Source organism: Gymnogyps californianus, chromosome 22, assembly GCF_018139145.2.
Source record: "Gymnogyps californianus isolate 813 chromosome 22, ASM1813914v2, whole genome shotgun sequence".
Taxonomy (NCBI): domain Eukaryota; kingdom Metazoa; phylum Chordata; class Aves; order Accipitriformes; family Cathartidae; genus Gymnogyps; species Gymnogyps californianus.
Genome location: NC_059492.1, coordinates 3123844 through 3151196, shown reverse-complemented (window position 1 = coordinate 3151196; position 27353 = coordinate 3123844). Strand labels below are relative to the sequence as shown.

Genomic DNA, 27353 nt, shown 5'->3' with positions numbered 1-27353 from the left:
TATGAGACCACGTCAAAGAAATTATTTTAGGTGACTAGGTATATTTTTAGTGAAACAGCCATAAAAACCAACATCAGGAGAACTAAATAGCTTATTGCGTCTATAGGTATGCACAGCGAATTAATTGCAGCTTGCTTTGTTGCACAGTATTGGCTTGAATATTTTGGAGGTGTCGGGCTTTTCAGGGATCGGGAACTGTCTGGGAAATCAGGAATAGAAGGAAAGAGTAGGCAGTTGATTTTGTGTGTACCTAGTGCTTGTATTTAAGACTGTCGTCCTCTGGAAAGATGATTTTTTTTGGCAGCATGCTATTCATTTCTGCACTGTCACGGATCTGGAGATGCTGGGTATCTTCTCGCAGTGGTGCCTTGGGCTGCAGCAGGAGATACCCATCTCGGACACGCAGCCCCAGCCTGCTTTGAAACCCACCTGGAAGTTGCTGTGAAGTTTTATAGAGCAATGCTTGTTGATTATTTTTTCATTTGAATGGCTGAAAAGATTGGGGAGATGGGGGAATGCCCGTGTTGCCCTTCCAGAAACCATCCATTTGTGGTTGAGGAGATGCCAATGAGTCAAGAACTCACCCCAGCTATAAGTGTTTCTATTTTAATGGTTGCATTGGAATGGACTTCTGTGTCAGTTGTGTGTGAAAGACCCAGAAATCGATGGCACAATGTCAAAAATAGATTCGCCTTTCTGGTGTGGCTTCTCTGCAGAGTGCAAGCTTGCTTTTTGTAAACCATTGGTTGTGGAGTTTTATTTTATTTTATTTAAATCATAAGGAAAATAATCTCAACTTTCCCGTACTAAATGCACCAGCTGCTTTGCTCAACATCTTTATTTCTTTTCCCTTTTTTTCCTCCTCCTCCTCCCTTTCTTTTTAAACGACAGCACTGTAATTTGGAGAGACTTTGCCTGGTGCTTTAGAAACGTTGCCCACTCTGAACCTCATCCCTGTCTGTCTCTCCCCCATCCTCAGCAGTGGCCGTGATAACCCCTGAGAGGAGTCCCCGTCCCACCTCTGCCCCGGCCATCGCTCAGAGCCACGCTGCAGAACCAGTCCCGGCTAAGCCCGACGTGAAGGACACGGTCACTCTACCTAAAGTAGAAAAGGAAACGGCAAAACCTGATGTGAGACGTGAAGAAATCCCACCGGAGAAAGCCAAGCCGGCGCCAGCCGACGCATCAAAGGTATGTCAGACCAGAGCCTCTTTGGAAGAGGCTGCGCTTGTGCCGGGCTGGAGCATCGGCTCTTCAAACCGCCCCAGAGCAGCAGCTCTGTGCACCTTCCCCTCCCGGGCAGCGAGGGTTTTCTTCCTTGCTCAGGCATCGGGTGGGTGTGAGGTACGGGGGTCTGGGTCCCAGGGAAATCCCAGCCCTGACCCTCCGAGTGCGAGGAAGGAGGAGGTCCGGGGCGGCTGGGTTTTGGTGGTTGCAGTCAAACTAAATGCAACTTACTGATACGACGTTAAAAAAAGTTGGCAAGAATTGCACACAAGTTCATGGTACTTGAATTTAGGGCTCACCCATTGCTAGGCTGTCTCCGCTGATTCGTGGTACGACAGCAGGAGCAATTCCAGTGAAATCGGTGATACGGATCTGGTCCGCAGCCCAGTGTCTGAATGCAAATGTTTTTTACATTGATAGGCTTTCTCTGGGAGAGCTGTTAATGTGTTTCTGCAAACTGAACTAAAACTTTGGTTTTGAATGGCTCTGTTGAGACCTTAGGGGGTTTATTGTTTAAATGGAATTTTTTTAAACGTTATCTGAGCTTTCTACAAACGTCTGAGACCTCTGCTGGTGTTGGTATATGTGTATTGTTCTCATAAGTAGAACGTAATGTGAAAAATTACTGTTCATATTACAGTGTCCTTAATATTCTGCAAATCTTATTGACTGAAACCTTCCAGTGTTGCAGCAGAGGTGTATGCCTTGAGATACAATTTTCACATTACTCTCAATATTTAGCTGTTCTCAGCATTACTGGAGCCACATTTTTGCTGTAAGGTATCACGCAGTGGGTCTTGTATGACATACTCCAGGGGAGATCACTATTAATTAAGGCTGGCAGATGGAGGTGAAGAAGGGACAGTTACTTTAAAAAATGTTGTGGCCTGCATGACCAGTAATTTTTAAATGAAAATGCTGAAGGGATCTTCAGGCTGGCACTTTGGAGTGTGCGTCGTGGCACACGGTTCCCGTAATGCTGTTCCTGCGTGGCTGCTCACCCTCCCGAGCATTAAACTGAGAACAAGTAAATTTTATTCATCCCATCTCACTTATTACAGGGTTTTTTCCTAAATGCTTAAACACTGGATTTGTTTTTTTTCTTTAAATGTAGATGCGGGAGGAAATTGTGGATTCGAATGTGCCAAATTTACCCTGTTTCTCAAATGTAGCTGCATCACTTCTTTTAACACCCACCGATGCTTTCGCCTTCAGAGTATTTGGCAATCCAGTTTCCCTAAAATACTTCCCTTAAAGTGTTAAGACAATCTTGGCTCTCTACTTATGGACAGTAAAGAACTTAATTTGTGATGTTAGGCTTGATTTTGCAGATTGGTCTCTTCTTACTGACTCTGTGAACGTAATACCTGTGCATAACAAATAATTTTCTGGTTTTGAGAAGGTCTCTGTTAATTTGAGCATGTTGCTTTTGGTATGGATTTCACTGGGAGATCCAGCTGCAAATGAAATTTGAAAACATTGCCTGGCAAAGCTCATACAAGTGGGAAGCCCGTCTTCAGAAGCACTAGAGCGCACTGGTTTCAAATGCAAATAATTCTCAAGCTGAAGGAATTATTGTAAATGTGCTGTTAACTAACAGACTGTCAGAGAGCTGCGGTGTCATTAACTCTTTCCGGAGGACTGCATGTTGTTTTTTGCATGTTCACCCAGCATTTCAAAACCAACTTTATGCAGCTGTGTTTTGAAACTAAATGGTCTCTTGAAACAAGTCTACTAACAAGAAATGTTTTTACCAATTTATTTCTTAAATGTAGGTGAGGAAAACGCACATTGAGGTCACAGTACCCACCACGAATGGTGACCAGCCCCAGGTTTGTGCTAATAATTCAGTTAGGTTGCTCACTTTTTTTTTTTTAAGGTTAAACAGTGAGGTTCAACATAGTTAAATGAACCAACAACTTTTTTTTTTTTTTATCACTGCCCAACAGCAGCAGCCTGCAGAAAAAGAGGAAGAACTGATAAGAATGAGGAAGGTTAGCCATTTTACACTTTCACCAAACAAATTTGCCATATCATTCATGCATCTGTAACCTGTTTAAAAAGACAGTGCTCCAACTTCTTCATGTGCTTTGGGTTGGGTTTTTGTTTTTTTTTTTTTTTTTAAACTGCAGCTATCAAATATTTGATTTCGAAATGAACAGCTTTTTGTCCCATAGACAGTCTGATTGCTAAAATTATACACGTTGAACGTTAGATAGAAAAACTCGTGGTTTGATTTATAAAATTTATCTTCTCTATTAGAAACCAAAGAAAACCATATAGTGTGCACTCCAGGAAATGCAAAAAAAAAAAAAAAAAAAAAGTTTAATGCTTTTTTGTCTTGATTGAATAATAGGGGAAATATCCAAGATGGGAAAGGTGGTTAAGACATCGTTACTGTGCACATTGAGACCTTGTAAAAGTTACACCAGGCAGTACAGCCTCGTACACTGGGGTGGGCGTGCATCGCTATCAGGAGTATGAAGTTGTGACTTTGTGCAAGGCTTCCACAGAAAACCAGTAAACTGTCTCATTGTGGCGAGCGATATAAATGAAGGCAAAAGCCGACGAACCCCTGGGAGCTGTCTCTTTAAAGGACTCATTGCATTTCCCCATTCTCCATGAGCAAGAACCCCCATTTCCTGGTGGTGGCCCCGCGCCGGTGTCCCTGCGGCTGGGTCCCCACCCCACGCTGGCACAGCGCTGCACTCCCAACGTTGAGTTAACTTTTTTAATTTGCCAATTTGTCAATCCCGCAAGAACAACATTTTAATTTTTTGTGCTTTTCTTTTTTTTTTTTTTTTTGTTTTTGTTTCCCCCTTTTCTTTCATTTTCACAGAAAAGATCAAAGAGGCTAGATGGTGAAAACATTTATATCAGGCATAGCAATTTAATGTTGGAGGTTTGTATGAACTTGAAGCTTTTTTCAGTTGCGTTTGCCTAGACCTTCTGCATCTGCGCTGAACTTTTTCTTCCTCTTCTGCTGCTGCCTTTGTTTTTGCATGCTGTTGCATGAAAGACCTTTTTTTTTTTTTTTTTAAATATGCTTTTGCATGGTGACAGTAAACATGACGATGTGCAGGCATTCTTCCTTCTACCTCTTCTGACTTTCATTCTCTCATACTTAACCAAAATATATGATTGGCAGAGCTGCGTGCTCAGGTCTGCTCTTGGACCCGCTGGGTGCTCCCGGTGGCATGAATCGTGGCGGGGGGGCTCATTTACAAGTTCTCCTTGCTTGAAATAAATTATTTTCCTGGGGGAAAAGACAGTCTATGAAAAAGCAAAATTCAGGGTGAGCTGGCGGTGAAATTGTCACCTCTGTGGCGTTCAGGCCACCGCGATGTCTGCGTTGCTTCAGACAGGAGCGAGTCCTCCTTTTGGACGTTGCTGCCGACATTGCAGCAATGCTTGCAGTGTTGCAATCCTTCTTCCAACGCTTAGTTGCCTTGCAGCATCTTCAGCGCTCCCCCGGGCTCCATCCTGCATCCGCGCCAGGTCCCCTTGGAGCTGACGTTGGGGCTCGATGGTCGCGGGTGGCTTGCGAGCGGGCGAGAAGCCATTTCATCCCTCCGTGGACAGCTATTCCCTTCGGCTTTGGGAGCTCTTTACGCTTGGTTTCGCCTAAGCACGGTCTCAGAACAGACCATGCCAATCATATATTATTTTTTTTTTAATACACTGTGTTATGGAAGACGTTTTGTGGCTTCTGATACTCTGTGTTATGTGTTTCTACTCAAAATTGCAGCACCAGCAGCTGGTAGGGTTTCCCTGTTGGTATCTCTTGCAAGTGAAGTGTACTAACTGCCTTCTCCTAATCTGAATTTTAAAATTTTTGCAGCTTTTGGGTGGTTTGGTTTTTTTTTTTTTTAATTTTTTTTTTTTTTTTGACTGCTACAACTTAAGAGCTTTCGGCCACGAGCGAAGGGTCTGCGGCACAACGGGCAGGGTTCGGCCGCCGCCGGAGCGCTGTGAAGACTGTGCCTGTCGCTTTCTTTCGCCCAACTCGAACAGCTCCATCTCCCCAACCCCAAACAGAGCTTTTTCATTGCTTCTAAACCCCCTTTTTCCTGTTAGTGCAATACTTGGCTCTGGCACCCAGCCCCTTCTCCAACCCGTTCCCTCTCTGCTGCCCTTCCCACCGGTTCTGTTGCAGGTGCTCCAGCCCTCCCCTAAAAAAGGGCTGACCCCAGCAGCTCACCCCCTTTATTCTTTTTTTTTTTTTTTTAAATCCATGCATTTGGCAGATCAGATGTTTTTCCAGCAGACCTCACACTCCCGAAGCTGCCGCTTGATTTTGTTGAAAGCCGTTTAACGCTCCATGCTCGATAACCCGCGCTCCGTGTTCTTACAAAAAGGGCAAAACAGGAGGAAAAGCGTTACTGCTTAGCGAGCTTGTTCCTCAAGATGCTTTCAAGACCCGTTGTGGCTCCACGTAGCTCCTCGTGGCTTTAGCTTCTCTGCAAACCCTTCCAGGACCAGCTCACGCGCAGTGGTGGATAGCCAAGGTGGTCTTTCTCTCTTCTCTAAACCAGGAGCAGCTGTAGGGCTCCTGGACCCGGGCAGGGCTTACCCTGGAGTCCTCAGCAGACTTACTTGTGCTTTTTTTTTTTTTTCCTAACTAGCAGGCACTTGCCTTGTGCTTTCATCCGGGACGGATGCCAAAACTGTTTTTTTTTTCCCCCCAGAACCGTGCCAAAAAGAGCAAATATTGCTAATGAGGCATGTGGGGCTGTAGCCCTGCGGAGGGAGGGCGGTGTGTCCTGGGTAAGCTGCAGGGACACAGGTATTTGGAGGGGGACTCTCCTTTAGGGATGCATTTGCTCTCCCATCTTCTAAAATCAATGGGCTGAGTAACAACTAAAAGCACAAAAATAGTGAAATTTCCCAGTGATGCTTTTCCTGACCTTAATTTCCCCCTTTCTAACAGGTGAGGCTTGCTGCTTTTTGGCACTGTCCAGAAAAGTTGTTGTTTGGCTTATGCCTATTTTATGCAAACGCTTTGTTTTCAACAAACTCTGGTTTGCTTGCAAGGAAAAGCTATTTTTAAACAAGTTGAAGAGAGCTGACTTGCCTTGAAGTCTGTGCATTTATGCTGTAAACTGGCATCACAGAGTAGAAATGTAGCTTTTTCCAGATGAAGAGTTTTAGCAGGAGTTTTGTGATTGATCTGGCATAAATTCAGTTCTCAGTTTGATTTTTAAAGGGCGGTCATCTCATCTTCATTTCAGAAGTCTAAAACTTCCTGTGGTAGCTCCTGGAGGGAGGAGATGGGAGGGAAGGTAATGGGGATATTCTGGGACCAAAGCTAATTCCTGGTAGGATGAAAGAGAAATAGGTATGAAGAGAATATATAAAATTGGGAAAACATTTTCTTAAACATTAATTGCATTTATACCCATAAATATTCAGGCTAGCGCAGAGGGAAAAGAAAGCAAACCCACCCAATTTAAAGGCATGAAATTAAATAACCCAAACAAACATAGTCTTGCAACTTAAAAAAAATCCCGTGTGGGGAAAACCCGTGAGGTTGCACCTCAGCTGTCATCTGTTTTGGTGGAGCTTGAGATGAACCGATGGCATGTCCCGCTCTTGGAGGAGACCCCACTCCGTGCTGATTGCAGTTTATCCCAATTAATACAAGAGGAAAGAGGAGAGAGGACGCTCCCTTTGTGTGTTTGCAGTGTGAGCACAGTTGATGGAAGTCGGCAACAACTCTGCTGAGCGCAGCTTTGCTATGCGGCAGCGTAGGCAATCGCAGGTGTCATCTCCGTGTCTCTTCACTTATCCTGTCCTTTTACTAATAGGATCTAGATAAGACGCAAGAAGAAATAAAGAAACATCACGCCAACATCAGTGAGTTGAAGAAGAACTTTATGGAGTCCGTCCCGGAGCCTCGGCCGAGTGAATGGGACAAACGTTTGTCCACTCACTCCCCTTTCCGAACCCTCAACGTCAACGGGCAGATTCCCATGGGAGCGGATGGAGTGAGTACCTTGGCGGTGTGTGGGTGTTAGTGCACTGCATTGTTCCCAGGGACAGCTTTGCAACCTAGGATTCAGCCTCAGCTCCCCTTAGTTTTTAGTTATATTGAATTTTAATAGTTAATATTGACTTCTGACATGTATAATGGCCTCTGAGAGAATCAATGCTTTAGTCGTAGTATCGTAAAAATGTGACTTTTTTTTTTTTTTGGTAGAAAAGAGTGTAGGAATTCTTCACCTGGTTTTGATGCTGCTTTTCCTAGCATTTCTGTCATCCATGATGCTAGACTTTATTTCACATGGCTGTTTTGAGGACTGGCTTATTCCTGGTGCCAGGGAATGCATCTCCCCAAAATGTGGAAGAAAAAACCCCAAAACCCAAACACCTAAGTTAAAGGGAATTATTACTCAGAGATAATATTGCACATAACCCAGTGGAGAAGCACTAGGATGGTATCAGTTTTCAAAAGTCACTTTATTCTCCAGTTAATCCAGTGTGTCATTGGGTTTAGTCTTGCATTAGGATCTGCAGGTGCTGATCTGCTGTGGAGGCTTCAAGAAGACTCCTCAGGTGGCTATAGCAGGGCTGCTCATACGTGATGGAAGTCTTTCTCCTTACAGGAACAGTGCCTGTATGTTAGTAGCCACGTACATTCACAGTTTCTCTGCTCATTTCCTTAAAAAGGTAATTTTTCAAAGAAACCGAGTTGGAGCAGCAGAGATCTGTCTGCCAACTGGTTCTTCTTGGATAACAGACAGCTTCTCTGTTCAATATTGATGTTACCTAGCTCAGATTTGAAGCTTGTGAGTAAAACTGTAGTTAGAGCCCATGGTAATCAGTCTCTTAAATAGTAAATGCAATTTTTTCATTACAACTGAAAAATTGCATCCTGGCTGCAGTGGCAGCAGGCGTAGAGTCTCTCCTGGTTTAAGCCTAGCTTCTCCCCTTGCTGCTCACAGCGCTTCAGATAAGCTTGCATTTCATCTTCAAACCATTGCAATGGAAGTACTTTTTAAACACAAATAATCTTGCAGTGAAGGGAGGGTTATCAGAATAGGTACAAGGGGTTTTAGCAGCCAGGTTTACTACACGTTCCTCAAAGCATAGAGAAAAGCCATGACAATTATATGGCTTTTTTTCCCCTGTTAGAAAAACAAAACCCCCAAAATGAACTAATGAGGGTTGATCGTTATCCTTGGAATTTACCATGTTTAACACATGGATGGGCTTTCCTCTTTGGTTGCTGAGTCTCGGTGTAAATTCTGCAGGAATTTGGGCAGCAGAGCGATGCAGAGCTCTGCCCACGGTGCCACGTGGTTTATGGATGTGCGGGTGGGATAGAGCAGGGGCTCTCAAGCTCCACCACTGCAGTTCAGGAGTGATATTCTTGATTATTATGAAGAATTTCTTGCATGGTGACTGCATTGTGAGGTCTTGGGGGGCTGCTGTTCGCGATAACTGGATGCTGTGGGCTTTCCCCATCTAAGGCTGCAGTGGTCCACAACGATGCAAGAATTGGTGTCAGCCCTGGATTTGCATTTCTGGAAATTCCCTCTTCATCTGATCCTCTCTGAAGTGGTCTTGCTTGAGGTGGAGGTGGGCACGTTCTGCTGTGAACTTCCAGAAATGCATCTTCACCAGGCACCTGCCGGGGAGGGTGTTTTCCTTCACCTGCACGTGTTTAAGGATGGTAAATCACTTAATGATTACTTACCACTACTTATCATTATCATTGATTACTAAAGGTCACTTAATGTTTAAGGATGGTAAATCACTTAAAGATGCAAAGCAATCCTCTTTCTCCTGTTCATGGTGGTATTTTCACCTTGCTGTAGTGGCCAAAGGGTATTCTGCCAGGGGCTGCTTTTCTGCTGTTCCTGTATGTTTTATTGCAAGACAACTGAACCTTAACACGCTTTATGTGTCCAGGTCAAGAAAGTCACTGTCCTATCTTCTGAGAGACAGGTTGGTGGGCTTGAGGTAAAGCTGCTGTTCTGATATGTGCTTCTGAACCAGACTTTTGCTATTGCAATGGCACCAAGCAAAAACTCAACAGCAGCTGCTGGATAACATTTTTTCTTTTGGCTACGTGAAGTAGTTTCATAACTCACACCGAGAGGACTTTTGCACTGCTGCAGCTTTTGCAGCTTTCAATTTTGCTTATTTTGGTGCATGGCTGGTTCGAAAAAGCTGCATGAAAGATATAACCGTGTATTCGGAGAGAAAAGCAATTATGAAAGTTTAACTGTACCCTGTTCTTTTTATGTTGTCTTTCTTTCCGTTTTTTGTTTTAATGATCACGTTACTCTTGCATTTTATATTTTCTTTTGCTGCCCAGTCTCCCAGCTACTTTCTCCCTGATACTCATCACTTAGGGGTGTGCAAAGAACCAGTCCCAAAATACCGCACTGATCAAAGGAGGCTAGCTCAACTGAGAGAGCTTAGAGCCAAGTTTTTCCTCTCCTAGGTACACTTGGGTTTGACCAGGTCTGGCAAACTAAAGGGATGGAGAGTTACTTAACAGCAATGTTTCCCACAATCTTTTATTTCTTCAATGGAAGTGCTAGAGCCCTTGCATGATCCTGTGTGATGATTTACTCATTCTGGTTTTTTACATTCTTTAGACTCCAGAAACAAAAGTGCTAAAATACGGAGCAAAATTTAAGGAGTTTGCAATGCTCCTACTGCCATCCTGCCTGTTCCACGCACGGGATTTCTAAGATTAACAATTTTTCACTTGTTCCAGTAGAATTTTCAAAACATTCAAAATTTTGATACTCTTGTCAGAACTTTGAAAAAGCATTTTGTATCTGCACTGCAGTCTGGATGTTCAACGATATTTAACAAACGCTATTTTTTAAGGGCACTGTAGAATAGGAAGCTGTCAGAGACCACATTTTGTACTACACCATTTCTATTTCTAATGCCTCAAACTTTTTTCTCAACCATTCCAATTCCAAAACGCTTCAGTAGGTTTTGAGCATACGCTTTTCTGGGAGGGCAGGCACAAAACACGCGTGATCATGATCCAGATGTTCATGAGCTCTGCAGAGAGGACTAGATTTTGTAGCTCTAAGGCTGGTGCGACCTGAGCCACCAGCGGCTCTGCTCTCCAGGGCAGTTTATTTTTACGTTGAGAAGGCGGCTGTCCTAATGCTTTGCACACCTCCAAGTATCATTTTGGGCACTTCCCATCTGTCATTTTTGTTCATCTCTCTCTGTCTTTCTTGATCTTCTGCCACGAAAGCAGACACAGGAACGTCCTCTGTTAGTACAGGATGAAGACAAACTAAAAAAGCAGGAGATACCTACTGAGACAGCCTTTCCCCAGCAAGCAAGTGAAGAAACTCTTCCAAAGGTTTCTATTCCAATTCCTGAAGAGCAGAAATCACTCAAAAAGTGTCAGCTGTACTCTAGCATTTTTCCTTCTCCACGTATTCCCTTTATGATGTCCTTTCTCCTGGTCGTAGCACTGACTGTTTGGTGGCTGCTCTTTCTCTGAGTGGCAACAGGGTCATGTTGAAACCTCAAGACCAAAGCTCCTGAATTTCTTGGCCGTAGCCTCTGCTGCATCCTCCTTGTCCTGGTCTTTGATCTCCGTAGTTCGCTGTCCCGGGGAGGGACACCCTGCGACCGTCGTGTTAATCCCGCTGTGTGTCATTGTGTAGCTGTGATCCGGGGCCTGGCAGGAGTGGTCATGGATTGCCAGGTCCATTTTGAAGTTTCCTAATGTGCAAAAGCAACTTCTCTGAACCGTGTTCCTGACTGCTGTAAGAGGGCAGACGGGGAGTGTAAGTACGTGGGAGGAGACGTTTCCTTCTTCAGCCCCTGTAGACGCCACGTAGGAATTGCTGAAGACTTGCTTTTAAGCTTGTTGTTTTAAATGTAAGTTGTTGACAAGCTGAAGAACATTTGATGCTGATCCAAAAGAGGCTTTACAGTAATCTGCTGAATCTAATCCATAACCACTCCTTTTCTAGGAAACTAAGATTGGCATTTAAATAAAAAGTGTTGATTATCAATGCTGCTGTTAGTGTTAGCTTAGAGACAGGGACAGGCAACTTTTCATTTTCCCAGTGGGAGAAGCCTTTTGCCAAGCATCGCAGCTTCCCTCTCGCACCCCTATGCTCATTTCCAAGAAAATAGATCATGTTATAGGAGAAAACCCATTGCAAGGAAATATTTATTGTAAACATAGATTAATCATTTTTCTGAATCTGGTGGTCTTGGTGCACTTCAGATGTGTTTTATTTAATTTGTGTTGAACTAACTGACGCATGTTTGCTTATGTCGCAGGAATGGAGTAACCTACTGTTAGGTATGTCTCCTCTGTTAGCATGTTGACTTTACCGCATCAGGACACACTTCTAATGTTTAAAGCCATCGATTGTTTTGACTTCTCTAACAAAACCGTTGCATGCCGCTTGTTGTTTATTGCCTACAATTGTAAATGTCTGGATGATGCTCACGTTTATCTGAGTTACCCTGGTTGAGCTGTGTGGGCTCCAAGATGAGTTGCCCAGCTGGGCTGAGCAGAACTGGTTTGCGAGCCGGAGGGAAGATGGGACTTTGTGCCTAAGGGGTTTCTTTTCTGTATATAGTAATTATGGGACTGAGCTGAGCCAACCGCTTCTCCTTTCGGTAGTAATCTGCTTTCTGTTGCTTTCTCTGGAGGATTGGTGTAGACACAATTACTTCTGAGAACAGCCACCAGTGCCATCAGTGTTGGCAGCTGCTCCAGCAGCCCAGGAGAGAAAGGAGTAGACCTTTATTACAGGGACTAAAATGTGTGAATATATATAAATACATGTATTTATAACCCTTTATAGATCTGTATCTGTGTGAACAGTGTTATTTAGGAAGCTAGCAGATAAGCTTGCAGGAAAAAGACATAAGGCAAATATGACCTGTGCTGTCTGATCTGAAGGACCGTGGTGTATCACGGACCACTTGAGCCGCCTCTCTCTTGCTCTCAGTGTACAGGTTGAGGCTCTCTAAATGCTGTCTCAGAAACTTAGGTTGCTAGTGAAACCCTTCGTTTTAATCTCGCAGGAATCCTTCCAATTACTCGTGTAACCTGCTCCGATTAGTTCACCGGTTTGTGCCTTTAGGACTTTGTTTTGTGAAGATGCTGATTTTTCATTGGAAAGTATTCTTCCCTTTTTAATACACTGCCTTTAATACACAGTCTTCCTCTTTCAGTGGTTGGAAGTGTAGAAGTCACTGGGTGGTTGTACAGGCGTACCGTGGTGCGAAGGAGAGCTGTCAGCAGCGCAGCCTGCCTGCTGCCTGCGTGCTCGGCGCAGGCAGCTGATGGACGGTGCTGCTCGGTGGGCTGCGTGCCTGCATCCTAGGAGCACGCCTTAGGATGCACGTGAACTCCGTCGAGCTCGGCGTGAAGTTTAGGAAGACTGTCTCGAGAAGGTGCGCCCTGGAGAGGAGAGGTGGGAGAGGTGGGGAAGGATGCTGAGGTGCCACGTGCTGTGCAGAAGATGCAGGATGGAAGAAGCCTGGGGAATGCTTCTGGCTGGGATTCCCTGCCTGAATCTCCTTCCCAAAATTGGAACAGACATGATGAAAAACGGGGACTGTTGGTTCTCCCCAACCTGGTGTGGAGAGGGAAGGGACAGGAGTTGTTCGGACCTCTCTCTGTCCATTTTCCGTCCATATTTCCTGGAGAAGAGCAGCTTACACACACACCTGCTTCCTTTCAAAAGCCATTGCTCGGGTTAGCTGCCCTGATGCTGCTTTGAGCACTGAGGTGACTGCCTGCTGTCTTTCTGAACCGATGACAAGTACTTTGAAGCCATACCAGTGGCTTTTGCAAAGCCATGGTTTCTGTAGCTCTATCTACCATTTCCAAAGGACCTGAAGTCTAAAAATCTTTGCCCAGAGCGATGTTTGAACATAAGTGCTCAGGGTATCTTATCCCAGAGTGATGAGAGATGCACTCTGTTTGTCACTTAAACTCAATTCTTTAACTTCTTAATTAAAGTGGTCTCTCTCTCACTTTTTCTTTTTTTAATCTTGAGATTAGGCTGGTTATCATCAGCAAAAAAACTTTGAAACTTTACATTCTGAGAATGCTCAGGAACATTTTTGGGATTTATATAACAGTTATCACTGCAGAGTATAAGGAAACTGAACAAATGCTTTATATTTCTATGGCAGTTTAGAGGCCAGTTATCTGTATTCATCTGGGTGGATATCATCTCTTCTGACAGAGAAAGCTGTAGCTTATCAGGAACAGAAACCTCATCCATTCAGCGCCGCAGTGATGTGCCTGCTGTGCTCCAGCCCCTTTGCCGGTCGCTCCTCCACTTTTTTTCCATTTGCTTGCAAGGCAAAGGAGTTACAGACGTGCCCTGTGGCAGTCCGTGTAAGGTCTCGTTCCTGCACATTATATATCCCGTTCCTGCACATTACGTATCTCGTACACGTCGGTGCTGTGCTGATTGATTCCTGGTTTCACCCTTTTCCCTTGATGTCCGCACAGGACGCGGCACTGGAGAAGGGATTTCGGGATGCCTGCTGTCGTACCCGTGCACAGGGAGAGTTGATTCGCTCTAGCTTTGTTTAAAGGCAGAGGTCTCAGGGTTTTCATAAGGGAACCAACGCGTGTACTTTGCTCCCTTTTTTCCTCAGGAACAAACTTGCTGCAAAGCACCGGCAGCCCCCTCGGCCGCCTGCCCTGACACCGTCACTGACCCCGAGTGGTGGTGGGATTAAAGCACCCTGTTCGTACGTGGCTGGTGCAGTGCCAGTCTATGAGTGATGGAGAGCTGAATTATCCCTTCCAGAGGGAAGCTGGAAATGTCCACAGCACATAACCTCATCCAGGTTGGCATGAGAAATCCTGAAACTCACTTTCTGAATCTTCTTATCCTGATATCAGCTCTTCTGAACTTCAGATAAAACGCAGAATCTTGTGCTTTCGTGCTTTAGGAAAAGGTGGGCATTAGCATTTTGAAGCAGCGAGTATGTCAGAGCCGATTGCTTGAAACTCGGATTCAGGTCTGAGGCTGCGTTAGGTATTGGGCTCTGTATGCGATGTTCGTTGGTGATATTCGAGGTCTGCATTACTGTAAAACGAAATCCCTTTTTTCTTTTCCATTATTAAAAGTGAACAGATAAATGAGGGTATTGTCTGCATCTCCTGCCGTGTGCTGCTTTGCCCTGTGGGTCAATAGAAGGTGAACTGAGGACTCCCTAAGGGCAGGTCAGGTTAGGGTACGGAGTTAAGCTAAGACTAGCTCTCCTCCCTTGCAGTTTGTGCAGTAACTAGTGATAACCCTAAAAAGTAGATATTCAGTATTTGCGTACTACCCTGAAATAAGGAGGAGAGGTGGATTTCCCTGGCACGGCACGGAAGGAGTAGTTTGTGTTGGCAGGAACGCGGTTGGGCTGGCCTTGCTGTGTCTGTACCGCGGGGCTCCTCGGGAAGGTTGTGGGCAAAGTGGTTTTCACTTCACGTAAGGGTCAGTAATTTGTCACTCCGAGAATTTTTCCACTGGTTTATTGCGTTTTTTTTTTTCCTGGTCATGAGTTGATGGCGCCTGTTCTGACATACAGACTCAGGTAGGATGCTTTCCAGAAAAATTTAGCCCAAAGAAGGGTTGTGGATTCATTTAGAAACTCTTTGGTCTGTACTTACCAGTGGGTGACATTGGAGAACCCGACAGTGGTGGTTTCTCTTGTGTCCCTGTTTGCATCTGTCTTGGTTTGTGAAGCTGGAGGGAAGGACTAGCCGTGGTTTGTGCCACTTTGGGATCTTCTAGCGGTGGTACACAGTCGTGTTGGATCAGTTTGTGGGGACTAAAAACACTTTCTTTTTTACCTAAAATGCTCTCTTTTGGAACACTTTTTCGGTTTTGTATTTTTTCTCAGATTTTTCTTTGTAAATATGTACATTTATCATTAATAAATGTTATTGCAAATCAGATTCTTCTTTCCACTGCTTATTAACAAGAAAGGTATATATGACCCATGTTACCGACTTCCTCGGACTAACCCTCAGTATTGCTTTCTCAAACCAGGAGCCATCAGACCCCAGGTCATTCCCGGTTGCACTCAGGGTGTTGGGTCTGCTGGACACTCTCTGGTGTGGGTTTTGTGCTCCTGGGGAGAGGGGACACGCGAGGCTGCGGCTGTAAGCAATGCACGCTCTCAAACTGGCCAGAATAAATCAATTGAGGATTAAATCTGGCTTGGTTTAAGAAAGGCTTTGTTTGCAGAGCGGTCAAAAGGTTCAGCCCTCTACCAGATACTTAATGTAACACTAACACATTCTTCCTCTTTGCTGCTGAGGCTGAATGATAGGAAAAACAGCTTGCAGAAACTTGTACCAAGAGCAGAAGCGTCGCAGGTCCTCTGCAATGCAACTGCAAGAGCCTCTGCCCCGCACGTGGTATTAATTTGAGGACAAAAATGCTCCTTTCTATTTTTGTAAGCGAAGAAACCATGTTCCTAATGAACCACTGCCTTTCTGCTTGGTAATACAATGGAAGCCTCTGGTTGGGTTTGAGCTGGTTGAAGCTGCCTGAGGTTGTATCTAGAGGCTGTATCCAGAGTCAGTCTTAATTTTAACTCCCAACTTTTCTTCTGTGAGATTATTTACTTCTGGATAAACTGTTTGGCTCATTCTGTGCAGTCACGAGTGATCACAGGAAAGTAAATCTGGCTGCGACGGAGCAGCACGAGGCTTGTGCTGCTGCTCTCCTGGATGAGCCTGGCACCAGAGCAGAGCTGTAACTTTATTTATGAAATGAAGCAAGCGAAATGCAGCAGCACAAAATTGATGTCAGTTATAAACCCTGATGGTATCCCCAGTCTTTTCACTTGCTGCTGCGACCCTAAAGTAGAGGCAGTGTTTGCAATGCCACTAGCAGCTTTTTCTCTGCAGAGGGAATTTGGAATAAGAAGCCCCTCATCCAAGGGTACCTGCCCCACAAAAGGGATGGGAAAGGGGATCAGGGTGGATGGGGAGAGGAATCATACTGCTCGGCAACCTTATTTTAATAATTTAAGTATTGATCTTGAGGTTGTTTCGTGTTGCGAAGTAGTTGATGCAGTGGATTGGAGGTGGCTGCTGTGTATCGTCTAATATCCTGGGATTCTTGTTCATGACAGCAATTTAATCTTTTTAAGCTTGTAGCATGCTGTGTATTTTCTAGCCTTACTTTTAACTTTGGTCAAATTCTCTTTTATCCTTCTGTCGTCTGACTAGGCTGGTCAGGATGTTGTGATCAGATCAATGGCAATTAAAAAATCCATCCAAAAATGCAAATCAGTAGGTAATGATCATTTTCAAATGCCAGGGTTTGTTGAACGGCTTCTAAACTTTTTAACTTCTATCTTTAAGGCAAAGCAGTTCTATAAGGCATGGCAGGTATTGTAAAATAAGGATCTCTTGTTTTCTGCTTTATAATACTTTTTACCCAAGTGCTTTGACAGCTGTGAGATGAGCATCATTTGATCTGGGAGTTCTCACTGGTGAGTGTGGTTCGCTGCAAAAGCAACATCATCTACTTGTGCGTCTGTAGACGGTCACACCGAGCCTCTTGGCTTATGTGAATACTTGTTTGGGGATAACCTAATAACACGCGCCAGCGTTAACGACCGCAATGCCATAGTGAACAAGAAGGGGACTGGGAAGTACTAACTAGCTGGAATTTATTGCATTTCATACAGTGGTTGTGTAGGGAGTTAGCGTGCACTGTAATTTCATGTTTTTATCAATTTTTATCACGTCTTTGGTAGCTGGCAGGTTGACATCATTTTAGCACTCCTTAAGTTTCCTGCAGGATAGGAGTCTGGTTTGGGCTGAGGATAATTGAATATTTCTGGGGAGAGAAAGCATGGGCTGCAGAAAACGGGCATCCACTCTGGCAGCGCAGGGCAGCTGGTTCATACGAATATATCCTGATCCAAAGTAGTAGGTTCTTGAAAAAATACAGGCAAACAAATTTATACAAAAACACTTTTTAAGAAAAATAAATCCTTTTGGTTGCCGGTATCAGCCATGCAATTAAGCCTGTTATTAATTTATCCCCAGTCTGAATTATTGTGTGTCATTTTTTACACTGTAACGCTTAAATTAAGCTGTATCCTCAGTATTTGTCAACATCAGGTGCACAAAGATTTGTATTTAGCAGGATAATGTTTTAGTCGCATTCATGGCTGGTTCGATTTGTTTCTTCTGGGGCACTGCATCCTGTCCTGTATTTTCTTTACACTGCGTATGGCTTGTGCGAATAGTCTGCTTCATGTTTGATTTAGGCATCCCTGGTTTGGTTCTGTGTCTCTGGAAATGAGTGGTTTGCAGCCCAGGCACTCCCGAGTTTCACAGGTCTCAAGGAGAGCTTGGACCTCTGCAAATCTGAGCCCTAAAAATAGGAATGCTTTTGCATTTGCAGATTAAAATAAATCTTGATAAGATCAGAATTTGTAACAGATGTTCAAATTCCAAGGGGGTTTTTGTTTTTTTTTTTAATAAAAAGATAATGTTTTCTAGCCTATGTGCAAACTGCGTTTTTAAATATAGGAGCAAACATAGTTGTATTTTTAAAAAAAAGTGTGTGTAAATAGATAATTTTATATAGAAACACATACCTTTCAATTAGTCTGTCTTCTTACCAGTAGAATAGGAAGGCAAGAAAAAAAAGTGCTTCTGATCGGTTGATCTTATCAGGATTTCATTCTGTCTTTATAGCTTGCATGTTTATTGCTGCACTTGGCTCTACTGACAAGCAATGTATGTACGCCATAGGCTTCATTTAAGCTTTTCCCTTCCTTTATGCTTTTACCATACAAGATACTTCCAAAATGCAAGTTATTTTTTCTGTATACAAAAGGGAGCTGGGAAGTTGTTTTGACTGGATACAAATGTTTGTCTCTTAAATAGATCTGCATTTGTGTCACTGCTTAATCTGCTTTATCTGTGATTCTTCCTTTTGGTAGAGCAGTGCCCCAGCTGGTGTGTAAGGAAATCTTGCTCCTAAGGCATTTTCCATTAAATCCCAGAAGATGTACTGTGTCTTTTCAAGATCCCATGATTAATTTACAAGATTTAGCATATATAATTAAGGAAAGATCGGTATATTGGCAGTATATAAATTCAGGTTTTAAAGCGAGATTAAGACATGGGCGTTCAAAGCTGATAACCTCCATTTCTATTCTGTTTTGTGAAATATTGCAGTATAATATCTTGCGTTAGGCAAAATGAGGATGGGAGCTGGATATAGCTTTGGAGGAGCACATATGGAAGTGGTTTTTGATCACAAGTAACACTTCCCTCTGTGTGCGGTCTGACCTGATCATCACAGTGCTGGTCGCTGTCCCTTCCCTCTTATTACATACATTTTCCTAAGCAATATCCCAAGAACTTAAGAGAAGCCCAAGAGGCTGGAAATCCTAATGGATAGAAATCTTACAGGTACTCTGTCAGCAACATAAAGAAGCAGGGAGCTGAAAAATACCCGGGAGGAGTGGTGGAAGAGTCATTTCTTGAAATGATACTAAAATAAGCATCTATTTGTTCCTACATAAAGCAGCTCCTGTTCTTAACATACTATTGAACTGTGCCATTAGATGAGGTCAATCAGGGTGAAAGCCTCTGGTGTACAGAAAACGCATTGTACCAGATAACCCACAGGCTTCAGACCTCACATTTTAAGCACAAATTACAGTTTTTTGGTTGCCCAGAGAATCTTCTTAATAGAAAGTGAGGCAACAGTTTCTGTTCATCTTAATACCACCACCAAAATTAGAATAACAGTGGACAAAATGGACTTGCCGTGCTTTTATGAAAATTTAATCGCTGTTTTTGGATGAACAGATAAGTGGCTATTTTTATACAAAGTTACCAGAAATCAACCATGAGGTTAATTATTGAGAAGAAAGAGTAATGGCATTGATTAAGCAGCATCCCTCTGGGTTTTTTCCCTCCTTGTTCCCTGATGCTGGATGATGTGACAACTTTGATATGCATAAAACTGTAGGTGCCTGTAACTGCTTATTCTGCCCTTCCTTGAAGGCAACTTTCCATGTCAATAACGAGAGAAACAGAATTTCTAGCACAGGGCAGGACTGTAGCCGTCATTCACCGCTGGTGACTGAAATGTTGCTTCTCTGTGCATATGAAATATTTGTCACGCAGGCGTTTGGGCAAACAGCTGATTTTTGCTAAAGCTTTCTGTCTTGTTCATGTTTTAACTCTTCTCTTCTGTCATTGTTGCTTCCCTCCTGGCTAGAGAGCTCCCAGAGATGTGAGAAGACCTAGTTGAGACCTTGCTAACGAGCTGAACGGAGAGCAGAATACACCAGCCTTAGTTAAACTCTCTGGCTTGACACGCTCTTCCCAAATATCTCAGGTGCTCTAGACATGCTTGCTTGCTTCTCAGAGGGCTGAGTTGCTTCATTACGTGTCTTCTCTCCCGTGCACCATCACAAATGCCAATTATGTTGTACCTTCAGGAGGTTTAGCTACTGCAAAGGTTTCCGTGCGCCAACTGCTTTTGGGATAAAGTATGTTACAAATATTTCGGTAGTCCCGAATAAATGGTCAAATGCAGCTTGTTGAGCAGTCAGCTGAACCTCATGCTTGGTGGCGATGGGGTCAGCACACATCAGTGTGAACATCTGGCTTTCCAGCTTAAAGCCGCATTTCTTTATTCCTCAGCTGAAAAGTTTTGTGCTAAGTTAATTGAACCGATTTGTCTCGAAGAAATAGTGCAAATTCTTTCAGATGACCAGACTGCATCGCCAACCCAGGAGCCTCTTGGTAACTGAAGCAGTTGATTTCAATACTAACTTTTAGATATTCTTACAATAATTTTACCAATGCCATGGTGACAAGTCTGTGTTAGTTATCCCAGAGACTGCAACAGCAAAGAGGGTGCTCGGAGGTGTGAGCATTCCCAGGGGCGAGGAAAAGAGCAAGGCACAGGCTCTGCGGATTATCGTGCACACTAATTCTGGGCTTATTCTCTTCACCTCCACGTGCAAATTAAAACACAGCGTAAAATATTTCAAGGAGTTAAAAGCAGAATTGGGGTATGGTTTTGGTGTAGTCGGTGGGTTTTGTTGCACGTGTGGATTTTGGATGTGCACAAGTCCCCACTTGCTAGACTGAAATTACTCCTGTTTCCAAACTGGGCAAAAAGTGCTTAGTGGTGGCTCTTCCTTTAGGTGCAGAGAGTTGTTCTAATATTAATTCCTTAAGCTTTAGGAGAGTGGATTATTAACGTACCAGGAAGGCCGTGTCAGTAAATGCACTGGATACATCGCATAGCACAAAGGTTTTCAAGCTTTCAAGTGTCCAAACCCACTGCTGTTGCATGCGTTACTGGAGATGTGATATATTATAAGAAACCGATGTTTTGCCTTTATGCTTCATGACCTCCTGTTCTCCCTAACGCTCTCTTTCTCTCTCTCTCTCTGGCCTTTTTTGTGTATTCGTTTCTTTTTAGAAAATGAGTGACTTTCTCTCCAGAGAGGATGTGGCTGCAGTGCCAGAGAGGAGCAGTGTTAACACTGGCTTTGCATGGGAGGGCTCAAAGCAGTCGGTAGCTTGTAGTGAGACCCCAGTGCCACCCGCCTCAGAGCCTTCTCCCAGCCGTGACTTTGGTGCTTCCTCCCTAAGCAGCGAGGAGGAGGAGGAGGAGGCGGCGGCGGCGGCGGCTCCCAGCCTCCCCGCGAGCGAGGAGGACCTGAGATGTGGAAAGGGGGTTTGTGCGGATGCGGAGAAGGCCTCGGAGCTCTCTGAGCTGGAGCCCCCCGCCAGCCCTGCCGCACCTCCCCGGCAGCCCTGGGGAGGAGAGGAGGAGGTGGCAGAGGATGGCGAAGACAGATTCGCCTTTAGAAAGCTAAATGGCGAGTGTCACGACTCAGATGTTAATAACGGGCTGCCGGCAGTCATTCGCTGCTTCCAGGTAGTGAGCCCCAGCGCTTGCTCCCCCACACCCCCCCGGCTGGCTTTGGAGTGGGAACCCAAACACTGCAGCAAGCAGATGCCACGGACCCAGAGAGGAGTTGTGTTTGCTTGGCTTGGACTCGTGCTTGGAGCTAATTAGCCGGTTAATCTCCCGCAGTCAGTGCACACAAGCCCCTCTCGATTTATCTTTGCCTTAAATACAGTTGCTGCAGCGCAACACCCTTTGCCTTTCTTTGAGCAGAGCATCTTGTTGCATCCCCCAAAAGGGAAATATTTAGGCTCTAAAGGCATGTGATTTTAGTTCCTTAAGGTGTTTGCCGTCTCCTGCTGTACCAGAGGCTGAGCCTTAGCACAGCAGAGCAAATTTGAAGCGCTGTCAAACGTGCTTTCACATCACGAACGTGGGCTTTGATGTCCCCTTTCTGCTCCCCACCATGGGAGATATTGTTGCCTGCTTCAGTGTTGATATTAATTGCTTACAGTCAAAGAGATGTCCACTTCCCCTGCTAACAATCACGGTGGCATCTGCCAGCTTTGGGGACGGTGAGCAGAAATCAAGCCCTCTGGGAAAACACTGTGGGTCTGAACTAACTCTGTCGTCTTCCGGATAACTATCAGGTGGTGGAGCAACTGATTTCTCTTCCCCCCTCCCCGTTTCTCTTGCGAGGTGTCGTGTTTCTGTTTTGTCTGACATTGATTTAATAAAAGTTAAAGACCTAGGATCTGATGAGGATTTTTAATAATGTAGTGTTTCACTTGCAGTCAGGATAAAGCTTCTCAGCTGTGATCGAGTCTTTATTTGCCTGGGGTTTGTGTTAATCTTGACATTGTCATCAGTAGATGAGGGCAGCTGGCAATGAGCTTCTAGTAATTAGAAAGTTAATATATCGGTGGAGACAGTTTCTTCATGGTATTGTGACACACCGGTTAAACCCTTAATGCCTCGCTTGGGCTGAGGCACGGTGTTGGGGAAGGTCTGGAGGATTTTTCTGTCTGTTTAATCGTCACACGTGATCTCTGCCCTCTGAGCAGTGTGACGTACCAGAGGCCTAAAACCAAAGATTTCCAGACTGACTTTGGTTCCCACAGTGCTTTTATCAGATCAGTGTCAGAACATTTGCCAGCAGCACGGTCACGATGTGGAAATGCTAACTGGGTCTTTACGGAGATGTTTTTAACCCTGTCTCATAGCCACCGCTAGTGAAGACACAGACGGTCACCATCTCTGATGTGTCCAGCGCCGTCAAAAGCGAAATTCCCACAAAAGAAGTCCCCATTGTCCACACGGAGACGAAGACCATCACTTATGAAGCTGCACAGGTAAGGTGTGTTCTGATTAATTTTCCAGGGGCTTAATTAAACTCAAGCAAGCATTTTGTTTCCGAATCCTCCGGATGGGACAGCAGCACCTGCCTTTCCCAAGCATCTGAGTCGCAGTACAGATGTTAAGCGATGCTGTGAACACTATTTCCAGGTGCATCTGGTATTTTTAGAGGAGCAGTGTTTTTACTGTCCCTGAAGAGTAATTACTTTTTCAAGATGTGTGTGCGAACAGAATTTATCTTCAGCCACTGGTGGCTTCGGGATGTAGATTTGACTGTACGGAGTTAACCTGAGTTGGCCTTTTTTCTGCAAGAGATGCCTTGTCTTGTTTTCCCCAGCTCTCCTTGCTGTGTATGCCTCTTCAGAACTTGGTTTATAAATTGTTTGATTGTCCTTTAGGTTTCAACCCTTTAACAGGTGTTGAAAACCAAAAGTTTTGTATAAAATGCAACCAGAGTGGGTATCTGGTGATTAGAAACTAGAAATGTTAGTGGAGCGATACCAGCGTACGCAGGTATGGTTTCATTGCTGAGGTTAAAATTAATCCTCCATCTAAAATAGGTTTTATTTCTGTATTTGAGAATTTGGAGCCTTTGTTAGCTTTGGGTTTGTCATAACTGTGGTTGTTAGAAGCAGCCCATGCTCTGCTGTTGGAGTGCAGAGACTCTGGGATGTAGGTTTGGGTATGGGTAGCCCATGGACCACACTTGTATAATTTGGGATTCCCAAGGAATCCCGTGGCTGCTCAGCATCCTCCCCGATTGTGGGAGTAGAGGGGGCTTTCAGGCATGCCTGCACCGGGTGGTGGTGGGCATCGCCCTGTTCCTCAGCGAGTGAGTAGATGAATAGATCAGTTCTGCTCCGGTTACTGCTGTTACCGTTTCTGACTGGGAAATAAAAAGGAAAAGTGCATCTCCGGGGCTGGGAGAAGTCGGCCGTGCATGCACCGGCTTGTGACGTGCCATGAGATTTCTCCCAGTCCGTGGAAAATGGTCCCACCTTGTGGTAACTCCAGATATCGTCCCACCGCCGTGCTGAGGATGCTGCCCAGCGTTCGTTAGTGGTGCACCGTAAGGGAGACCCGGACAGCACGGCCAGGATGAGTTGGCAAGGATGACTTATTTTAGGTTTTTCAGCAGACCTTGAAAGGCCGAGTCCTGCAGGATGGGAACCAAGTAATCAGCTGTAAAAGAAGTTGTTCCTAGTTCAGCAGGTATCTGGACTTTGCTTCTGCAGAGTTTAAAGTGAGTGATGTGCAAGGTGTTGTCAGGAGGGAGGAAGGGTAGAAAGTACCTTCTGAATCAGACTGTGCTCTCTGGCTTTGTGAACCTCCATGGATCCAGGCAGGTGTAATTCAGGATAGGTGTCTGCTTTGGTCTCCTTTTGTGGTCCAAAGCATGCAGCTTGGCATGGAGGGGCATGACCGGCATTGCCGTGTACCCAGATGTGGGTATATCCCAGCCCACCTGGTCTGAGGGGTCTCATAGGTCCTGCCTGCGTGATTTTGTGGATCCCTGCATTTCCAGCCTTAAAGTCCATGGGCTTTGTGCTGAGCCTTCAGAGACCTGCGAAGTCCTTGTGCAGCTGGGCGCAGCTCAGCCGGCTGCAGATCAGCTCGCTCTGTCCCGTGGTCCACGATGGAGAGGAGTTTCCGTCCTCGGATTGCGTCCTGCTCTGTTGACGTGGAGACCCTGCTTCTGTCCACGGTGCCGGCAGAGACTGATGGCCTGTTCTTCTGTCCCACAGACAGATGGTGGCAATGGAGATTTAGACCCTGGCATCCTGCTGACTGCTCAGACCATCACTTCGGAAACCACCAGCAGCACCACCACTACACAGATCACGAAGGTAACAGCATGGGAACACGATAAAACAATAACAACTAAAGCAACGACACGATAGAGAGATGGGCAGAGTTGAATAATAGGAAAAAAGCTTAAACCCCAGTTCTTTTTAAAAAATGTGATTAATACCTGAAACAAAGCATGAGGTTCCCAGGTTTGCCTGCGTTGAATTAAGACTGTAGGTTATGCATTAATTGCAATGCAGTCTGCGGACACAGGCTCTGACTGTCCTGTGGGACAACGGGAAAGAACTGTACTGTGAGTCAAAGCTCTTCCCTGGCTCAGTTATAAGAAAATTAATATTTGACAGTTTTTCTTTGAGCAGCGGCAGTTTTCCCCCGTGATTCTGGTACCGTGGTATGACAGCAGTATTTGGTAACGCTATTTTTGATACTGTCTTTAGACAGGCAGCCCCAGTGCACTCGAATTCCTTTTCACTTCTAGGCTAACAGTAGTTTTTTCCTTTTGTACTAGACTGTAAAAGGTGGCATTTCAGAGACGCGGATTGAAAAGAGGATTGTCATCACAGGAGATGCAGATGTAGACCATGACCAGGTAGGAGCTTGGATGTGGTCCAAAAGAGCTTCTCAGAGCTGGCACGGACTAAACAGGCTGCCTTTCCGAAGACAAATTAACCAGAAAACAACCTAGGGAAATTTTACTGGGGTAGAAATAAAACTTCAAAACCGATTTCAATAATAAATTCCTCTGTGACAGTACGCAGCTGTATAGCTGGGCCAGCAAATCTTAATTCTGCTCTAAAACTGGTGTTGGCAACAAAGTTTTGATTCCAGAATTGTTTTGGACAAATGCAATTTTTAAAAAAAAATCCACTAAACTGTGAAATAAAAGTTTTCCTTGACATCTGGATGATCTGCATTAATTTTCTAGTAAGTTTGAAGCGCTATTGCTGCTGTATAGTGCCAGAAGTCATTTCATAGCACTCAGCACCTGCATTAAATCTCATTGGTTTTATATGAAACCTTTCTGATGAGTCAGCCTCATTGGCTTCTAGCGTGTGTTGGAAGTGATGATTTTGTCATCAGAGAATTATACTTTGAATTTAATTTTAGTTGCAAGTATCATGGGGCTGGAGAATATTCGTACGACAAGAACTAGTTTATTAATTCCAAAAGAAAATGTCTGAGAAGATGTCTGAAATGTGCTCATCACACTTGCTGGAAGAATAAACAGGGTTTGCTTAATTGCTCTCATCCATCTTCTACCATGGAGCAGGGGAGAGATGCAGTGTATTCTTAGAAAACAGCCTTTCCTTTCAGAAATAATCTAACACTACCGAAAGTCACCAAACTGTGCAGCTGAAGTGGAATCACTTTTCTTTTTCTCTCCCCAGAGTTAGAAATAGCCTCTTGTCCCCCTGAGGACCCTTGGTGGCATGCTCTGAAACGTGGTCTCTTTCAGGTTCTAGCGCAGGCGATAAAGGCAGCGAAGGAGCAGCACCCGGACATGTCGGTGACCAAAGTGGTTGTGCACCAGGAGACCGAGATCGCAGAGGAGTAGCAAGGCTGTGTAAGTAGGGAGACCGTGTACAAGTGAGTGACGGGTGCTGCTTGCCCTCACCCAGGGCAGGGGGCTTGATCTCCGTGCAAGCGAGGTTTGGCTAAATATGGTCAAAGTTTAAGCAAAATTATTATTGTTAGCTGATGAGTCCCGCTCAGGCTGTTCCTATTAAATCATTTCAGGCTGATGAAGCAGTCGCAAATACAGACTAATCCCGCAGTGGAAATGAGCCAAAAAAGTCTAAAAGAAGCTACATGGCTCCTGTGATGAGGCTGTTTTGCCTTACCAAATGCCTTTGATGCACCAGCAGCACACTGAACTATAGGTTTCATGTAGACCCCTGCCTATATCAGTGCCAGGTAACCCCTGAGCTGGACCCCAAGCTCCTGACTTGCCTGGAAAGATCCCTTTTCTGCAGTCTTGATGGTTTTGGGAAAGAGCTGCTCGAGGAATCCAGGAGCTCTGCCTGTGCATCAGTGCTGTGAAGCCTGTCCTGCCCCACGCCGGTGATGTTGGTGTTGCCCAAGTCGGTGCCATGCGCTGCCCTGCCTGTGTCCTGCCTCATCCCAACAAAGCTGCTACTTGCAGAGATTCAGGAGGTGGAACGAGAAGAAGTTAGGCGAGAGGAGACACAGCATGGTTTAACAGACATCGTGGTTGAGCTTTTTATCTCTCCAAACCTAAATAAAAATGGGACAGGTTTCCTAAGGGTTCCTGGACTTGGTAGCTCTTAAAATACGGTCCTTCAGGGATGGGAGCAGGACGTTGTTTGTGCCAGGTGCCTGGCGGTGGCTCTGAGCCTGAATGAATTCACACCTGATGTAATTGATGGTAACTCATCTTCTGATTTCAGTTCTCCGACGGCTGCAGGGAAGCAGGTTCCTCTCTTTCCGGAAAGTCGGCTGTTGGTAGCTATAACTTACCGTGTTTCTCTCTTTCTAGGAAGCGTTACTGCCAGACACAACGCCAGGAAAAAGAACCCAGCAAAACTACCCAGAAACTACCTGGAGCACAAAGACCTCGGATTTACAAGACTTGACACTCAGAGACATTCATATCATTTATTAGGAGTTGCGCTTTGACATTTTACTTGGGATTTTCCAGACTCTACTGGATCCTATTGGATATAGATTTTTTTATATATATTGTGACAAAAGTATGCCATATTTCTAACTGTACTGAATATTTTTTACAGGTTTTCAATTTTGCATTCCCTCTCACGCATAGCCTCTTCAGATACAGACCCCAACACACCTCGCAGGGCTCAAAGGGTCGCTTTTTTAAGTCGTATTCCCTCCGCCTCGTCCGGGATAACGGAGATAAGCCACATCCGTGCATATTCCGAGCGCGGGATCCGTACGCGCCTTCAAAAAGCCATGGGTCCTTCTGCCGGGAGAGTCAGTTTAAAAAAGTCAGACTTTCAGTTTTGTGCAGCATTTCCGATTGCCTCTTAATTTTTTTTAGCTCTAGGGAGCTTGAGACTCCAGCCGTGATACCTGGGCGTGCAGAGCAGAGCTGCT

General features: G+C 44.8%; 1 protein-coding gene across 5 annotated transcripts in view; it reads left to right on the top strand.

Moving 5' to 3' along the window:
- EPB41 (erythrocyte membrane protein band 4.1) overlaps positions 1 to 27016 on the top strand; it is a 90441-nt gene extending 63425 nt beyond the window's left edge. The window contains exons 15-25 of one of the 5 annotated variants that reach the window (XM_050909917.1): positions 980 to 1191; positions 3003 to 3059; positions 3177 to 3221; positions 4067 to 4129; positions 7035 to 7214; positions 20682 to 21143; positions 22337 to 22465; positions 24215 to 24316; positions 24787 to 24867; positions 25735 to 25842; positions 26776 to 27016. In XM_050909917.1, coding sequence (XP_050765874.1) covers positions 980 to 1191; positions 3003 to 3059; positions 3177 to 3221; positions 4067 to 4129; positions 7035 to 7214; positions 20682 to 21143; positions 22337 to 22465; positions 24215 to 24316; positions 24787 to 24867; positions 25735 to 25833 — 1430 coding nt within the window. In that variant the 3' untranslated portion in view covers positions 25834 to 25842; positions 26776 to 27016. The remainder of the gene's footprint in view (positions 1 to 979; positions 1192 to 3002; positions 3060 to 3176; positions 3222 to 4066; positions 4130 to 7034; positions 7215 to 20681; positions 21144 to 22336; positions 22466 to 24214; positions 24317 to 24786; positions 24868 to 25734; positions 25843 to 26775) is intronic. The other 4 variants (XM_050909919.1, XM_050909916.1, XM_050909920.1 and 1 more) reach the window with 4 other exon arrangements.
- Positions 27017 to 27353: the final 337 nt, after the last annotated feature.